General features: G+C 43.9%; 1 protein-coding gene across 5 annotated transcripts in view; it reads left to right on the forward strand.

Annotated features, from left to right (window-relative positions):
* als2b (alsin Rho guanine nucleotide exchange factor ALS2 b) overlaps positions 1-10893 on the forward strand; it is a 19769-nt gene extending 8876 nt beyond the window's left edge. For 3 of the 5 annotated variants that reach the window (XM_035524754.1, XM_035524750.1, XM_035524756.1), the window contains exons 11-36: positions 245-416; positions 506-695; positions 974-1039; positions 1347-1509; positions 1653-1784; positions 2216-2344; positions 2931-2954; positions 4088-4158; positions 4239-4305; positions 4406-4608; positions 4705-4770; positions 4873-4971; positions 5150-5314; positions 5544-5655; positions 5775-5852; positions 5933-6066; positions 6289-6453; positions 6621-6738; positions 6824-6981; positions 7104-7211; positions 7336-7512; positions 7679-7724; positions 7952-8013; positions 8100-8249; positions 8549-8645; positions 8881-10893. In XM_035524754.1, coding sequence (XP_035380647.1) covers positions 245-416; positions 506-695; positions 974-1039; positions 1347-1509; positions 1653-1784; positions 2216-2344; positions 2931-2954; positions 4088-4158; positions 4239-4305; positions 4406-4608; positions 4705-4770; positions 4873-4971; positions 5150-5314; positions 5544-5655; positions 5775-5852; positions 5933-6066; positions 6289-6453; positions 6621-6738; positions 6824-6981; positions 7104-7211; positions 7336-7512; positions 7679-7724; positions 7952-8013; positions 8100-8249; positions 8549-8645; positions 8881-8919 — 2991 coding nt within the window. In that variant the 3' untranslated portion in view covers positions 8920-10893. The remainder of the gene's footprint in view (positions 1-244; positions 417-505; positions 696-973; positions 1040-1346; positions 1510-1652; positions 1785-2215; positions 2345-2930; positions 2955-4087; positions 4159-4238; positions 4306-4405; positions 4609-4704; positions 4771-4872; positions 4972-5149; positions 5315-5543; positions 5656-5774; positions 5853-5932; positions 6067-6288; positions 6454-6620; positions 6739-6823; positions 6982-7103; positions 7212-7335; positions 7513-7678; positions 7725-7951; positions 8014-8099; positions 8250-8548; positions 8646-8880) is intronic. The other 2 variants (XM_035524763.1, XM_035524767.1) reach the window with 2 other exon arrangements.
* Positions 10894-18377: the final 7484 nt, after the last annotated feature.

The following is an 18377-nucleotide window of genomic DNA, read 5'->3' on the forward strand; positions in this document are numbered from 1 at the left end:
CAGCACTGGCTCTGCTATTAAAACAATCTAGCAATGTTTAAATCTTAAATCAGTGTTCAGATAAGTGGTCACAGTTGTAAATAAGTTTTTTCTTCTCTATTAGGGAATATAAAATAATTATATATTAGAGAAAATTAGATGTATTAAAGGTAATTATATACTGTTAGAGAAATATTGTGAAGAATAGGCCAGTTTTTCATTGCCTTTCTACTCTTGCTTGATTTTGCATGTGTGCATGCTGTAGTTGGGCTACGTGAGCAGTGTGTACGCGGGTGGGAGGAGCTGTGCAGCACTGGCCGACCGCAACGTGTCAGTCTCCGTCGCCAGCCTGCATGAGCTCGCAGCAGCCGAGAGGAAACACTACAGCAGGCTAATCAGTGTGATGAGTGCCCTGTTCCAGCCACTGCTTAAACTGGGTATGTGTGTGTGGGTGTTATACAATGAAATGGTGTGTTAAGAGTCCTAGATTTGAAATTTTCTTTGGTTCCTGTGTTTATGCTCTCAGATACCTTAAGCTCCACCCTGGGGCCACCCTGTACTGGACTTCTGCAAAGTCTCATTGGTCGTTTTAGCCGCCTGTCTCAGCTAACAGGTCAGAACTCTGCCTCCCTGACCTCCTTCCTGAGGTGCTCACGTGATGTCAGAGGCCTTGTTATGCTTGACCACGCACACCTGTTTCTGGACACGTATTCTGAGCAAGTACTCACACCCCCACACACACACATCCACACCCACACACACACACACACACACAGACCCCCCACATCCACACACACACACACACACACAGACCCCCCACATCCACACCCACACACACACACACACACACACACACACACACACACAGAACCATCTATAGGTATAAAAATACCATGATTCAGTAATACTGTTCTGACTTTATGCTCACATTAAAGTGAGATCTACAGTTCTTTTGTTTTCAGTCTCTCTGTGTTGTGTGTGTTTGTGCTAATAGGTACTCCTCTGCAGTGGGGAACATGCTAGTCATGGGGGGCTTTCATGCTCTTGTCAAACCTTGCCAGTGAGTCATATTAATATATATATATATATGTGTGTGTGTGTGTGTGTGTGTGTGTGTGTGTGTGTGTGTGAGAGAGAGAGAGAGAGATTAGGGCCAGTAATTAGTGCAGTGATTTTTCTGAGAATATTGAGAGTTATGAGAATAGTGTGAATAGTCTTCCTCACACTGAAATAAGAACTTACTGTTGTCAGTCAGTTCCTGAAATAGAAATTTAGTTCACTGCAAAACTCATTTGAAGCTGGTCGGTCTCCATGTCTTGGGTTCAGTATCTCACTTCTCCACCGAACACCCCCGCCCCGCCCCGCAGGGATGTGTTTGGGAAGGGGGCGGAGCTTGTACATAAGCTGTCCGAGTGTACCGAAGAGGCGGCGTCGATGACAGAAGTTCTCACTCATCTCTTTTACCTGCCCATCCGCCACCTGCATGAGTACGGACGCCTGCTGCTCAAACTGGCTGTGTGTTATGAGGCGGTAGGCAACACCCACCCACCCACCCACATTTTACTTAATAAAAGTGTGTAATAAAACATTGACTGTATTTCAGTGGGGTTTTTTTTGTACAGGTCTATGTGTGTGAATTCCTTCTGTGTTTTGTGTGTGTGAATTTCTTTCAGAGCTCTGTGGAACATCAGAAGCTGCAAGAGATGAGCTCTGGGTATGAGTCACTGGCTCTTCATCTGAAGAGGAAGAGGATGGAGGCTGAGCACACCCTGCACTTCTGGAAGAGCTTTCCCGGGAAGATGACGGTGAGCAAATCAGGCCTCATTACACACTGCTCAACCACCAACTTTGTTCCCCTGTGATTCTCTTTATCTTCCTCTCTCTCTTTATCTGTCTTCAGAGAAGCTGGCTTAAATTTCACTGTGTTTTTGTATCAGCTACAAATAACGCATGTGACTAATAAAAATCTTGAATCTGTGAGTGTGTGTGTGTGTGTGCGCGTGCGTGTGCATGTATTCTTTCTCTAGTGTATGCAGTTTTTTAAAATTTGGTGCAAACGTGCCACACGTCACTGACAGTCTGGAACGCTACCTCTGCTATGTCCCAAAATAACTGAGTTTTGAGAGCCATTCCCCAGTTATCTGAGTGTGTGTGTGTGTGGCAGAGAGCTGACTTAGGTATGGGGGCTGTGTGATAGCAGTGTGTGAGTGACTGTCTGATGCCCACCCCACCTCAGGACTCGCTGCGTAAGTCCTCCCGACGCCTGCTGTGCGAGAGCAGCAACAAAGCTCTGACTCTGCAGAACGCTGGTCGCTTCTCCGTCAACTGGTTCATCCTCTTCAATGACGCCCTCGTCCACGCGCAGGTATGCCACCTCTCCTCCCCTCCCCTTCTCTCCTCCCCTCTCCTCTTCTCTCATCCCCTCTCCCTCAACCTTCTCTGCTGTTGTCTCTGCTTGTACTAGGGGTGTAAGTATACACGCATTTCTCATTTTGATACAATTTTCTTTTCTATGGTAAAGTTTTGGTTCAATTTTCAGTTGGTTTCGTGTTCATAAAATGTATTATTTTACAGATATGTCACTATATACTATGCAGATTAATTTAACACAAACTGCGAATTTTATTCCAATGCAAAACATTGCAAAAGACTGTCCAAAAAAGTGATCTTATGTAATCTTATAAAAGTAATAAGTAGTAAACAATAACAATAAACAATGCCTCATCTAAAATCTTATCGGTTATAAACCAAAGAGTGCAATTTTAAATTTGGCATTTAGATTTCAGTACACAGTCTAGAACTTTTTTATTTTATTTATTAATTTTTTTCCTTTCGCTGCTTTATTTATTTTAACTCTTTACCCCATTTCACGGCTTGCAATCATCTCTTGTGGACTGACGTGCTGGACTGTGTGTGTGAGGGACCCCTGATGTTTATTTCTGTCCTGGTAGGGAGTGCTTCCCTCTAAGGGCTTTGTAAGTATGAACAGTGCAAGAGTAGTAGAACGCGCCTACCTCTCCAGCACAGCTCCCCCTAGTGTCCAGGGCTGGGCTCAGTGCCGTAGTCTCTAATTGTACGGTTCTGTCTCTGAGCTGGTGTCCCGTCCGCTGTGACCTCAGTGATGTGTCAGTGAACATTTGTGCCACGCTGTGCTGCTCCACGGCACACGCGGCGTTCAGTGAGACGCCTCGCAAAGCCGCTGCTTCACGCTGCCGTATGTCGCAATGTCGCAATGTTGGATTTAAATGGTTGTTATGCTTCATAGCTAGGACGTTGGCGCTGGCAAGCTCGATTCGGAGCCAGTGGCACAGATGTGCCTGATCCAAGCCCTCTGCAGTGCCTGATCTAAGCCCCCCAACCCACCCAGCCACCCAGCCTGTATCCCCCCAGTGCAGTGCCCTTATCTGTTCTCTTCTGTCCCTTTAGTGGTGTTGGATGCTTTTCATCCAGCTTTAGTTCTCCCTGTACTTCTCCAGTTACTTTTGGTTTGGGAGTTGTGTAAAAAGTGTGTGTGTGTGTGTGAGTGCGAGTGCTGCACAATAGATACAGAAGATCATGCTGTGGTTATATTGGTGTTTATATTGGCATAATTATGACATGATTTGCAGTCTAATAACAAATGTTATTCTGAAACATCCATGTCACATGCTTGAAGACCCCGGGGGGCTTCACTGATTGGTTAAAACCCTCAAAGATCACAGATGAACACTCCTAACATGAGCACACATAACAAACCAACATTTCTGTCACATATTGCTGTGCTATATTGCAGTAATGATAATTGGTGATGTATTGTGCAGCCTTGCTGAGTATGTGTGCTAACGTGTGAGAGAGAGATAGATATATATATAATATAAATATAATATATATATATATATATATATATATATATATATATATATATACACACACATATAGTGCTTGCAACCGTGTAACGTGTGGAGGCATGCCGGTGATGAAAAGGAGTCTGATGTGCTTTTGGAATGCTTTGCACTATTTAGAAGCATTTAGCTGTCTAGTGAAACCTCCCAGCAATAAACAGCAGTGTCTGTTACTGTAGCAATTGATCTCTCATTATAATGACTCTCTTCTCCCCCACACTGTTCAGTTCTCCACCCATCATGTCTTCCCCTTGCCCACGCTGTGGGTGGAGCCTATATCTGAGGAGAACACTGGCCTGTGAGTGCACTGATCACAAATTGCTTGCTAATGAGTGTGTTTTACTGTTAACTCGATATTACTTACGTTGTGTTTTCTAGGTATGGATTAAAGGTCACCTCGCCTGAGGAGTGCTTCACATTGCTGGCCTCTTCTCCTTCAGAAAAGGTGGAGGATTTTGTCAGAGCTGATTTAAATATATCTATAGAATGTATGTCCATATATGCTGAGATTCAATGATTATCTGTGTGGGTTTGTGTGGTTTTAGGCTAAATGGTTGCGTGCCATCAATCAAGCAGTGGAACAGGCATTGATAGGGGTGGGGCCAGACATGGCACAGCCCCCTGTAGGGGCGGGGATGAGAGCAGACCCACCCATCTCCCGTACCGCCTCCTACACTTTCTATAAGGACAGCAGACTAAAGGAAGCCACCTACGAGGGCCGCTGGGTTTCCGGCAAACCCCATGGGAGGTGGGTATTTCTGGGGAGGTCAGTGTCTTGGGGAGGGGTCTGACTGGAAGGGACTGAAAAGGGAGAGAATGTGAATTTTTTGAGTTTGTGTCCTAGGGGCATTTTGAAATGGCCAGATGGCAGGACATACACTGGAACGTTTAAGAACGGTTTCGAGGACGGGTCAGTCACACCTCCCATCAACCATTTGGTTCCTTCCTCAAGTCTTTATGAGCAGGTGTAAGGAGCTTCAGTCCTGTTACTGTTTGTTTTTCTGTTTCCCAGATTTGGTGATTATATTGTTCCTAACAAAACCCTTAACAAGTGTGACCATTACCAAGGCCAGTGGAAGGATGGCAAGATGCATGGCTTTGGGACCCTGAGGTAGGGGGTGGGTTGTGTGTGTGTGCGCGTGTGCGTGTGTGTGCGTGTGTGCGCGTGCGCGTGTGCGTGCGCGTGTGTGTGTGCACTCGCGTGTGTGTGCGTATATGTATATATATATATATATATATATATATATATATATAAAAACACATATGGGTGTGTGCACGCGCATATGCAGGTACGCCTCGGGTGAGGTGTATGAGGGCTCGTTTCAGGAGAACATGCGGCATGGCCATGGCATGATGCGTAGCGGCAAGCTGAACTCCACCTCCCCCAGCGTCTTCATCGGCCAATGGGTGCAGGACAAGAGAACGGGCTACGGCGTCTTCGATGACATCACCAGGTGGGAGACGTTTCGCCATGCTGAGCGGCACACACTCCCGTGGCTGTTTGCAGTCAGGGTACTGTGGACAAACCGGATAAACAAATACAAATATGTGTGTCTGAGATATATAACTTGAGATATGAAACATATATAAATATATGTCTTAATTTGAAGTTTGTGCACATGGTTGTGTGTGTATGGGTGGGTGTGCATATGTCCGCGGGGGGCTGTGTTTGATGGGTCTCAGAGGGGAGAAGTATATGGGCTTGTGGCAGGATGACCAGAGGCAGGGGACTGGAGTCATCGTCACCCAGTTCGGCCTCTACTACGAGGGAAACTTCAGCGGCAACAAGATGATGGTGAGACTCGCTGTCCTGGGATCACGCACACGCACGCCAAAATGCAGCGCCAGACGAATTGCCCTTTCTCTTATTCATTTAACGGTTTTTTTCCTTTTTCTTTTCTTGCACACACTCAGGGAACAGGGGTTTTGCTTTCAGAAGACGACACGACCTTTGAGGGTGATTTCTCAGAGGACTGGACTCTCAGCGGCAAGGTGATGTAGCGAGGTGTCTCGCCCACGTGTTTTGCCTGCGTGTCTCGCTCGCACTCACGCCCATGCTCACCTTTGCGCAGGGCACTTTGACCATGCCTAATGGCGACTACATCGATGGTTCCTTTGGTGGCGTGTGGGGCACAGGCCTGAAGATCTCCGGCTCCTACTATAAACCCAACCTGTATGACTCGGACAAGGAGAGGAGATGCACGCTGTATGTCCGCTTTGCCTCTCCCTCTGCGTACGCAGCACACATGTTTAACTGTGGGTGTGCCTGTGGTAACGTGTGGGGTTGTATCTCTGCAACGATGCATGTTGGGTGTATGCGGATTTGTGCATGCTGTGTGTGTGTGTCTGTTTGTGTGCATGTGCATATTTGTGTCTGTGTGTGTGCTTGTGCGTGCGTGCGTATTTGTGTGTGTGTTTGTGCGTGTAGTAAGCTGGGCCGGTTAGCTGTGCCCTCGGAGGAGAAGTGGAAGGCGGTGTTTGGAGAGTGCTGGAACAGCCTGGGCTGTGAAACAGCGGGGCAGGGAGACACCAGCACAGCCTGGGAAAGCGTCGCCATAGCGCTCACCACCAACAGGAGGCAGCACAGAGACAGGTGCACGCACGCACACATGCACGCGCGCGTGTGCGCACACTTAAACAGGCAGACATGCACATAGACAAAGACCATAATGTACATATACAGTATATGCACCAAAGTCAAATAAATGTGTGTGTGTGTGTGTGTTTGTGTGTGTGCACGTGCGTGTGTGTATTTTGTAGTCCTGAGTTGTTGAGTCGCTCCCATAATAAAACTCTGGAGAGTTTAGAGTTCATCCCTCAGCACATGGGGCCTGTTACTTTAGAGAAGTACGACACCATCCGCCGCTACCTCGGCAAGGTCAGCTTTCAACTCCTCTCCAGCCAGGTGACTGAACTGTGCTGCATGCTCTTCATTGCCCTTGGCCTCTGACCTTTGGCCCCAGGCATGTGACACCCCACTGCACCCTCTGGGGCGCTTGGTGGAGGCGCTGGTTGCAGTGTACCGGATGACGTACGTGGGTGTGGGCGCCAACCGCAGGCTGCTGCAGCAGGCAGTCAACGAGATCAAATCCTACCTCAGCCGCATCTTTCAGATTGTCAGGTCTGTGTGTGTGTGTGTGTGTGTGTGTGTGTGTGTGTGTGTGTGTGCTTTCATACCTCTAAATGTATTTAGATACCCTCTCTTTCATGGTAAGGGAATTTGTGTATGTGTGTCTGTTTTAGGTTCCTTTTTCCTGATCTTCCAGAAGAAGGTGGCATGTTGCCTGAATCTTCTAATGCCAGGAAGGATTCGGACTCCACCGAAGCCCAGCTGGAGTCTCCAAGACCAGTGTGAGCAGCGGGCCAGTCCTGCCCCATCCTTCACGCCCCAAAGATGCTTCTCTTGCTCTCTACACATACCACATGCAAAGTATGGAAATGGAGTGTGTGCGCGTGTGTGTGTGTTCCCCTGCAGGCATGTGGTGAGCAGCTCCGCCCTGCTCCTGCCTGTGCTGCTGCCACGTCTCTACCCTCCCCTGTTCACCCTCTACGCTCTGGAGAAGGAGAAGGAGGATGATGTGTACTGGGAGTGTGTGCTGCGGCTCAACAAGCAGCCAGACCTTGCGCTCCTTGCCTTCCTCGGAGTGCAGCAGTGAGACACACACTCTCACACACACACACACACACACACACACACACACTCTCACACACACACACACACACACACACACACACACACACACACACACACACACACACACTGGCTGTCCATCTGGCCTGCATGTGAGTCCTTTACCAATTTCTCTGCGTTCTTGTAGGAAGTTTTGGCCGGTGACCTTCACCCTGCATGGAGAGAAGCAGCAGGTAGGTGTGCTGCTCCTAAACTCTTACACTGTGTGTGTGTGTGTGTGTGTGTGTGTGTGTGTGTGTGTGTGTGTGTGTGTGTGTGTGTGTGTGTGTGTGTGTGTGTGTGTGTGTGTGGTAGTAACCACCACGTCTGGTAGTGAGTTACAGGTTACAGATGTAAGGTACTGGTTGAGTTCATAGTGCCTTGATTCTTGTTGGGTATAATTTTGTGTGTGTGTGTGTAGGTTCTTTCCAGCACTAAAGATGCTTGTTTTGCCTCAGCTGTGGAGACTCTGCAGCAAATCAGGTTGGATTGTTGACATCCTCAGCTACAGAGGAATCACTTTTGTATTTTCACTATTTCTTTATGGTGTTCTGCTTTGGTTCCTCCAGCACCACCTTCACCCCCTCCGACAAGCTGCAGGTAATCCAGATAACCTTTGAGGAGATAACCCAAGAAGTGCTTTTATTGCTGAAGCAGGACTTCCTGTGGTCCATGGATGATCTGTTTCCTGTTTTCCTCTATGTGGTACTGCGTGCCCGGTACGTGACACATGGATCAGCACATTCTAAAGGGCGTGGCTGTTCAGATCAGCATTCTGACAAGCATGACTTGGCCTCTAACTTTTAACGGCTTGGCTGGAGGTTTAATTAAGTTCCAGCTTCATTATAAAACAATGAGATTAAACTCTGGGTTTCTCTTCTCCTGCCCTGTACTGAGCTCTTTCCATTCAGTTCATCACTATGATGGTGAGCTGACCACCAGAGATCATGCCCAAACTGCTCCTGGGTCTGTAAAAGTGTCTCTGATTCTGATTTGTTTTTGTTTGTGTGTGTGTCAGGATAAGAAACTTGGGGTCAGAGGTCAATCTGATTGAAGACCTCATGGATCCATGTGTGCAGCATGGAGAGCACGGCATCATGTTTACTACCCTAAAAGTACATCGCGCACACGCACACACATACACCCACCAAACATACACTAATACACATACACGCATATGCATATAAACACACACACACACACACACACACACACACACACACACCCCAAACCCATCCAGAGCATGATTATCAAATGAGCTGAAACAACCTTAAATGGATGTACACTTTTAAATGGATGTACAATTTTAATTCTCCTTCCTTTGTCTGAAATTCTTTCTCTTCTCTGCAGGCTTGTTATTATCAGATACAGCATGAGAAGGTCACATAAGGAACATGTGTCTGGAAACCGTTCATTCGGTGAGCTGGCTGATGGACATGCACTTCAGCCAACCAGCATGCACAAGCATGTACATGTAGGATGGCATTTGCTGTGACTCACATCTGGTGATCCAATCAAACTGAGCTACAGGCACTGAACTGGATGATGAGGGGGGGAAAAAAAACCTTTCCCTTCTCATCCTTGCACGCAGTACACGAGTCATGAGGAAAGCAAGTTATTTCCTCCAGGAACACAACTGCAAATGTGATTTAAAAAAAACAAAAAAACAAAACTCTTACTGTTTATTTATTCTCAGCCATGGACCGAAGCCAGACTTTCTCCCTGACGGCCAATGTGCCACAGTGCCACAGTTTTCTCTCGTCATGCTTTTCATGAACGCGAATGCGGCCCCAGCGTCTGACCCAATAACCCGCCAGCCGTGGGGTTCGCGCCTCAGTGAAGGATTCGCCTGAGGCAGTCAGTGCTCTTTGAGGACTGACTGAACCAGCACAGCCTGTCAACACCGACGCTGGTTGTAATGTGTATTAGTGTGCATCGCAACACACACTATAAAGATCTGTTCAATGAATTGAAGGTCGATGGGTGTGTGGGTGTTTGTTTGTTTTAGCAGGATGCCATTTTGTCTTGCACCACATGTACAGCTCTGCCTGACAGTGCTTTTAAGGCACAGTGTCTGTAGTTCCCACAACCCTCACACAAAGCCCTCCTAGCAGCAAAACCTTAGCAGTTTCACACCACTGAAGAATCACCAAAAACAAGCTTAGATCTCTGAAGAAGAATTAAGGTGTTGGTAGGTAAAACCAGTCAACTGATCCATTCATCTGAGTTTAGAATACAATCGGTGGGGAATCGGGTCCCTGCTGCTATTAGCCAATCGGATGCATGGAGTTTGGATCTGCTTGAAACCTTGTATGACACATTTACTTTTAACTTTGCAAATATCATTGTGTCCTGTTCATGATGTGATACGATCTCAGTTTCCTGAAGTGTTTGTGTATTTTGGTTATTGAACAGTTTACAAAAGCACAGTTGCATAAATCTCCCTTGAAGGAATGCAGTGGTGTTCTACGTGTGGATTCAAAGAAGTGTACTGACTGGATAAGTTATGAATTCATCTTTTTATGGGTACCATGAACATATACTGTATAATGTTTTAATGGCAGCAGATCTTTGGATCTACACTCTTGGAACATATTTTAGAATATTTGTTCTTCCTCCACCCTTCCCACAAAAACTCACAAAGACACAAAGACAGTGAATGACACTGTTTTATTGGATTGAGGAATTTAGCCTCTTCCAGCAGTGCTAAGGTGGAGACACTGAACATGAACAGGAACTGTTTGTGACTCATCTTTAGTGTGTAGAGTTACTGCATTCGGCATAACTCTTAACACTACTTAAATTCCAGTATTGTGAACTGACAGCTGTAGAATTAGGGTTGTTTTTAAAGGTCTTATTTATTAAATGTTGCGCTGCAATGATAATCTGAGGGAATCAGATAATCTGAATTTCATTGACAGGAGGCTTGCTTGAAAGACTGCAGAACCTGAAGAATTTGACTGTGAAATTGACCTTAATAACATGTATTAATAACTTACTAATAATTGATCTGTTGTGGATGCAAACAATGACTCAAAGGTGTTTAATGCTCTTTCAGGATTTTGAGGGTGTGTGAGTGTGTGTGTGTGCGAGAGAGAGAGAGAGAGAGAGAGTGTTTTGGACATCTAATGGATATGTGCTGCTTGCCATTCTGTAAACCCCATATTTATGAGGTGTTGTATGCCACTTCGTGATAACTTTTTTCAAAAGTTCAATAGTTTGTATTTCACCCTACCGGCTCCTTTCCTGTACTCAGCTGTGTGAACATGGTCTTTTTTCCAGATGTGAGGATCTGTCCAGCTGGTACCTAGTGTCTTCTTAATATCAATGGAGGCCAATAAAGACAGTGTTGGAAACTCCAAATGGTGTATTTCTGTTTGATATCCTGGGCTGCATATAATATGTGCCAGTATGACAATATCTAGTTACTAGATCCCAGTGCTTTACCTGAATATGTAGCTTCTGGGGTTAAATTAGCACTGGGATCTGTTTAACTTATTCTTAGACATTTTAGAGAGTGAGGGATAAAGGAGCAGAACACCAGTGCTAGAGAGATAATGGGACACGCATTGTTCTCTTTGGGCCGTATGGCTCAGATTGCCTGCTACCGTGAGCACAAAAAGGCAAAAAATTCAAAGGGGGAAAAAATCCTGCTTCAAGGAAGTCGCTGTGCATCACTGTGTGTGTGTTAGGGTCTGACTGTTGTGAAAATATAGTCACCAATACCAATGTTGATTTTAAAGAACTAAAAAATTCAGTCATCAACAATGCAGCTCAAAAATGGAAAATTTAGTGATTTACTCACTGATATAAATATCAAATATAATTGTCAGTTATCAGTTGTCTAATTATTCTACATGACACTCATAAATAGGTTACATTATAACCTAACCAGAGCAGAACAGCTGGTGTTTTGATAGGACATATGGCTTCTGTATTTTTATGTGATGGTCAGGCAAGCACTTGTTTTTTTAATTTAAAACTTAAAAAGTTATCAGTGCTTTATTAGTAGGTGTTAGATACTGGAGCCTTTCTGTCTTCAGGCACCCAACGCAAGGTCTCTGCCTATCAGCCATGATATGGCGGCTTGACCGCAAGATGGTCGCCCGAGGTCTTCCACTCCTTCTTCTTGTCTCCTTTACCCCTCCCTTTCTCTTTCTCTCTCTCCCTGTCTCTCTCTAAGCAAAGGAGTGGCTCATGGCGGGTACGGGAACAGCTCGTGGGTCGTTCATGCGGAGAACATCTAATCTTTACTATCCTTGTCTCATTCCTTTCTACGGAGACCCTTAGAACATGCCTCACTTTTCCCCATCATCCTGTAGATTTAGATAGTAGATATAGGACACATATATACTCTGTGCTTTCCTCAATAAAGAAGAACTCTCTTGATTTACTACCTTGGTGTCAGTGTCTCTTGACTTCCCCAGATTGATCCGGCTACAGAGGGCAGAGGGTAACTTGGACGAGATCGAACCTGAAGGACTGGTCACTTTAAACCAGTTTCTAACAGTAGGATTGCCGCTTCATTATTGGGATTAATGCTTTATTAGTGGTATTACCGCTTCATTATTGGGATTAGTGCTTTATTAGTGGGATTACTGCTTCATTATTGGGATTAATGCTTTATTAGTGGGATTACCGCTTCATCATTGGGATTAGTGCTTTATTAATGGGATTACCACTTCACTTTTGGGATTAATGCTTCATTTTTGGGATTATTGGTTTATTAGTTCAAATTCAAGTTCAAGTTCGGTTTATTTGTCACATACATAGTCATACACAGTATAACTCGCAGTGAAATGGTGGAGAGTGCTCTGTCCAAACTGAGGGAAAAGAAAACAGGGGTGCATAGAGGAATATATATTCTATATTTGTACAAAAATATATTAACAATGTATGTACAATATATGTATATTATGTTTATATACACAACGTACAATGTATATGGTTATGTATATATGTATGTACACAATGAACAGAATGTACAGAATGTACAGTTCCATCTTGATTAGTAGGATTTTACGAGCCAAACAATTTACCATTCAGGACTTTCTGTGCATGTATGCGGTTGTATGAGTGACACTGTGTTAAAGCTCCACTACATTACATGTGTTAATGTCAAAAAGTGTTAAAACCATTATAATGGCATTATGTGTGTTTGTGTATGTACGCGCATGCATTGTACAGTCATATAGAAGAGCTTCTTCTTCAGACTCACTCTCCTCATCCCTGATAGTGTGTGAATAGATTTCTCATTCTTTTTGTCATTAAGTTGCTTGTTAACTTATTCATCCTCTTTACATTTCTCTCTCTCTCTCTCTCTCTCTCTCTCTCTCTCTCTCTCTCTCTCTCAGGCTACCTCAGTTGTTTTGCACGGGATTAAGAAGGATTTACAGGGATTACTCCCCTCAGTTCCCAGGGAACACTGTGTCAGTGCAGTGGAACATCACCTGTGCCACACCACATGTACCTCAGCACATCTGAACAACGTTACTCCACTCTGACTAACCCAGCACGTCCTGGAGCACAATATCTGAATTTAACTCATGTGAGAGTGGAGGGAAGAGCGAGAGAATGTTAGAGGGAGGGAGGTGAGTGGAGAACCTTTGATGCCTACGATGCTTTTCGAAATGTCATGCTCCGAAGGGTAGGATGGTGTGATGGAGACTGGCTTTTTGCTCTGGTGGTCAGAACTCACGTTTACCTCCTGTCAGACCTGGGTTCGAGCGGTAGGGTGGCTGCCTTCAGCCTTTGTTACACTGAGTAAATGCATGAGTGGCTTGTACTTCAAAAACCTTTTAAGTTAAACTTGATTCCTTCAAGCATGTATCAATAGAACCACCCACTTCTATCACAAACACTTTTTTTCTGTTCCACACACACCAAGACAATTATTGTGCTCCTAGTTGTCATTTGGATTATTTCTCACTTTACACTCCTGTTTTGATTCCCAGTGTGACATCCGTTAAGCAGTACAGTCCCAACACCTGAGTGATTGTGCGGATGCTTGGACACAGCAGTAAAGCAAAGCTCACATACAGTACAAAAAGCTCACACACAGCACCTACCGTTTCTCCACTGCGCACCGGTGTCCCCATGCTTTTTGGGGCCTGGGACCCCGAGAAGCCTTTTCTCCACATGCTACAGTGCTATTCTGGTCTAGCAGTCCAGCATGAGCTCAGAATTGAATAACCTGCACCTTCATAACGCTAGTCAGATGTTTTAGTGGGACGTGGGCGATCCTGCCTTATAAATAAGAAACAGCTTTAATCAAGTCAGACATTATAAATCATTATTAACCCAATGCCTCAGCACTAACCCTGAGGTTAAATACATATAAATATAAGAGGAAAACATAATTTGAGTAACCCAATTCTGCGCGCTGTTCCGTCATAACCGTTTGTCATTTACACAGCTCTCTCATGCCTCCCTGTGGTGTGCAGGTGTATTGCAGAATGTACCCAACTGGGACTGGGCTCACCGGGATGCTGTCATCTGCCTACTGGAGCAAAAACTGGAGCGCACAGGGCTGCAAGGTGCCAGGACTCTCCACACTGCTTGCCAACCTGTTCACCATACAGACTGAAGTGGAGGTACCATAGTAGTATATGTGTGTGTGTGTGTGTGTTTATAGGAAAAGTTACATTTGTCATTAAGAGAAGCACTACCCTTATTACACAAATGTCATAACTGTCCTAATATTAATAGTTCAAACAGTCTTCCTTACACACTGTACACATGTAAAGTATCTGCTTTCCTCTTACAATTAATTATTTCTGGGTGCACTGAAAATTGTTTTACACACGCGTGGCCATGCCCATAACACACACAAGCATAGTGCAACTCTTTGTTTATGCGCCAGTGATTGAAGGTACAAGTGCGTGTATATGAAAGTTTAAATCATCATACACAAATGTAAATAGTAGGCTATTTATGTGTGCGCGTGCACAAGTGTTTCACTGATTTCTCCCTCATAGTTCAGCAGTAATGAGGTAATTTAGATTTTGCTCAGAATTAAGTATACTTTGGAATGTTATATATGCCAGAGTCTCTGCTGGTGAACCATACAGGGTTCACTAATCCAGGTTGAGAAACCTGTTAGAGTCACTGCATTAATGGCATATCTGTGTGCATTGCCAGCTGTTGCTATGGAGCAATGAAATGAGGAATCTCAAAGAATAAGAACTGATCTACACTCTTGGAACTTTAGAACCCCATGGAATGAACATTATGATTTAAACATCTAACTTTTCATATATGAACTGGCTCCTCCTACTACTAATTCAGAAGCTCTTAGCTTGCACAGCTGAGGAAGGACCTATGTCTGAAACGTCCTGTACCTCAGTAGCTCAGACAATAATATGATAAAGGAACTACTAGGAAAAGCTATTATTGTCTTATATTTTCTGATAATGTTGAAATTACACAATTTACATTTACATCACTCATTTACATTTACATTTATGGAATTTGGCACATGTTCTTAGTTGTGTACTCTGAATGTATCCCTAGCTGGCACAAACAGGAGTCCAAAATCACCTTTAAACTGTGACACTGGCAGAAGCTGTGGCTCAGATGTGCACAAGTGTAAAGGTTTCCATCGGTGCAAAGAAGAATGAGTTTATTGCACTTTTCACCAATTTGATTCAACAGACCATCTGCTTGCACTACCAAGGAACACATTAGTGTTGGTAATGGCATTGGTAAAAGAAGGCCAGGAAATACAGCAATTACAAATGTCAAAGAAAAATATGTAAACAATGTAAAAAAAATGTCATAATGATGTCCTGTGTCATAACATCACACTTGAGGGGAATCTCATATGCAATCCCATTCGAGATCAGCCTGTGGAATGGCGCAGAAGAGGACCGGTTCAAAAATGAACTGTTTCTGATGCTGTTGCGCTGGAGGCATTGAAGACAATTGTAAAGGAACAGACACAAAGGAGGTGGAATCCAGGAGAGACCTAATAAATAAAACCAACAGAGGAAAGTAGAAGTGCAGTCTAAAAAAATGGAAGACAGAATGGAAAAAAAGACTTACAGCTGGTCTGGATATAAGTGAGCCCATAGAGTATGAAGACTTGCCATCAGAGTGACTCAGGAGAACAGGGTGCTCTCATTACAGGAGAACCTTGGAACCACTGGAGAATGAATGTTTTGCTGGATGACACCAAGACAGACAACCCCCATCCTTTGAGTGAGTAAATGAATACACTCATACCAGGTCTTATTTTGGGACATTTATTGGGGCATATTTAAAGTCCTGTTCTTTCTCTCTGACCTTTGTTATAGAACCTATTGACCATGAATTAATATTCTTAATTAATAATCATATAATTAGTGTTTAATTAGTGTCGTATTATTCCTATAGGTTCTAGGTACAAAAGTGATTTCTGGTGTTTATTGCTTAGAGCTAATAAGAGTTCATTCATTCACAGTAATTGTTCACAAATATTAAAGTAATAGTTCACAGATAGCCCACTAAAAAGAATAAGAAGAATTCATTAACTCACTCATAGTTACTATCACTAACTACACTAATATGTCCATACACATGTATCAGCATTTGGTTAGGAAAAGTGTTGAAGCTAAAAAACTAAAGTCTTTGCATGTTTTATAATTGATATTTCAGCTATAGCTAAAAGTGAAAAATTGAAAATGCAGATTAAAGATCAAAAAGATTAAAAAAGAGGTCAAAAAAGATTAAAAAAGAGGTCAATTAATTTTATTATAAAATCAGTATCACTTCAAAAAGACACAAATACATATTTGACAATTAATTTTTATGTGGCGAGAAGACTGAATCTAATGATGATTGAAAGCATCTTTCAAGAAGGCCATGACTTTCATGCAGAACAATGTTCCATCACATGCATCAAATTTTCCACTGCATGGCTAGCCAGTAAAGGCCTTAAAGATGAATAATGACATGGCCCCCTTCTTCACCTGACCTAAACCCTATTGAGAAATTCTGGGTCCTTCTTAAATGGGAGATTTATGGTGAAGGAAAACAGCACAGCTCTCTGAACAGTGTCTGGGAGGCTGTGGTTGCTGCTGCACAAAAAGTTTGTCAACTGATTAAGAAACTGACAGACTCCATGAATGGAAGGCTTATGACTGTTATTGAAAAGAAGGGGGGCTATATTGGTCACTGATTTTTTTGTTGTTGTTGAAATATTAGAAATGTTTATTTGTATATTTTTAGTTGTTTGTTTATTATTCTCACTTTAACAGATGAAAATAAACAAGCAAGATCGGGAAATTTCCATTTTTCATTTAGTTGCATAATAATTCTGCACATTAATAGTTACCCAATAATTATGCACACACATACATTCTCCTAAGAAAGCCCAAACCTCACTTTTACTTTCTTAAATATTCAGGTTTGAGGTTTATTAACACTTGGGATTGACCGAGAGCACTGTAGCTGTTCAATAATAAAATTAATCCTCAAAAATACAGCTTGCCTAATAATTGTGCACACAGTGTATGCGGTTGCACTATACTTGAAGCATTCCATTAGGAAAAAAAGGCTTACATACTCACTATTGAATCAGTGCATCAAGCAGTTGAAGTAAAAGGATCTGGTGCTCTTACAAAGCTTGTTCTGTTAACTCTGGGGTGCCCAAGCTTTCAAGTTTCAAGTTTGGAAACTTAGCAGGTCAAGCTATCTAGAATTAGAATTTCTTAAGTCTTATTTCTTGACTCAGAGGTTGATCCAAGGCCTGCCTGCTTAGTCCAGGCCCTGGTAAAACAGGAGACAAACACTGAGCATGGCTCATCAGGGCCATATCTGCAGTTGGTTGCCGCATAAATGTCTCTCCGAGGGGCCTGTAGTCTAAATAGGAATTCCCTCAGTTCCTGATCAAAGGTGTCAACGTTAGTATGCTGTGCCCAATAATAAACACTGGCATCGCTATTCGAATTTGGGAGGGTGTCCTTGCTAAACTACAGTGACTTAATGCCATTAATCAGCTCCTCCTCAGTAAACCTGTGCTTTAAACAGCGCATCAGAATGGTCTTGAAACCAGGTCCTGTTAATTGAGCATATTTGGTGCATCCCTTTAAAGCAACCTAAAATGCATGGACATTAGTTGGATCAGGTAAACAGTCACAAATATTTTTAATATCAATCATGTTAGGACGCATAACTCTATAGTTTCTCACCCAGCATCATGAATGGAGCAGAAACATTCACAGTGGGGGCTGGAGCCATGCCCCGAAGTCTCACCCTGCTGTAGGGAGGTGAGGTTAGGATAGAGGGCAGGTGTGGGCTTGTCGTCTGCTTGTCGTCTGCTCCTCCTCCAGAGCCCCCCCCCCCCCCCCCCCCCCCCAGATTCCTGATTTAGCTCAGACGTGACTGTGGCATTTGGCACAGAAACATCTGCCTGAGCAGGAGCCCGTCTTATTAGTGCATGCTTCACAAGCAGAGGAGGGAATCCTTTCAGCTGTGTGGCAGCAAAAACAGCTATTTCAGACCCAGGCGTCTTATTGGGTTTTACACCATGCGCCTTGTCCCACACCGGCTTGGACTTACTCCAGGTCTGCCAAGAATTCTTCATATACTGAAAATCCCAGCTAGGGTCCCCATATCCCTCATAAACAAACATAGCCCTGAGCACTATAAACTCCCTTTCAAACGAGCCTGTATGTGGATACTGTCTAAACCCAGTACATTCAGTCCAACCAGCCAGCCAATCAATGTACGGATCACAATGTGAGCCCAAACCACACCGGAACAGCCAATTCTTCGGGGTTTCCCCTTTTTTGGGTTTTACATAACTAACACTGGAACCCATAGGTCACCCAGAAAAATCACAACCAGTGTACAACTATACAAAGAAT

Source organism: Electrophorus electricus, chromosome 1, assembly GCF_013358815.1.
Source record: "Electrophorus electricus isolate fEleEle1 chromosome 1, fEleEle1.pri, whole genome shotgun sequence".
Taxonomy (NCBI): domain Eukaryota; kingdom Metazoa; phylum Chordata; class Actinopteri; order Gymnotiformes; family Gymnotidae; genus Electrophorus; species Electrophorus electricus.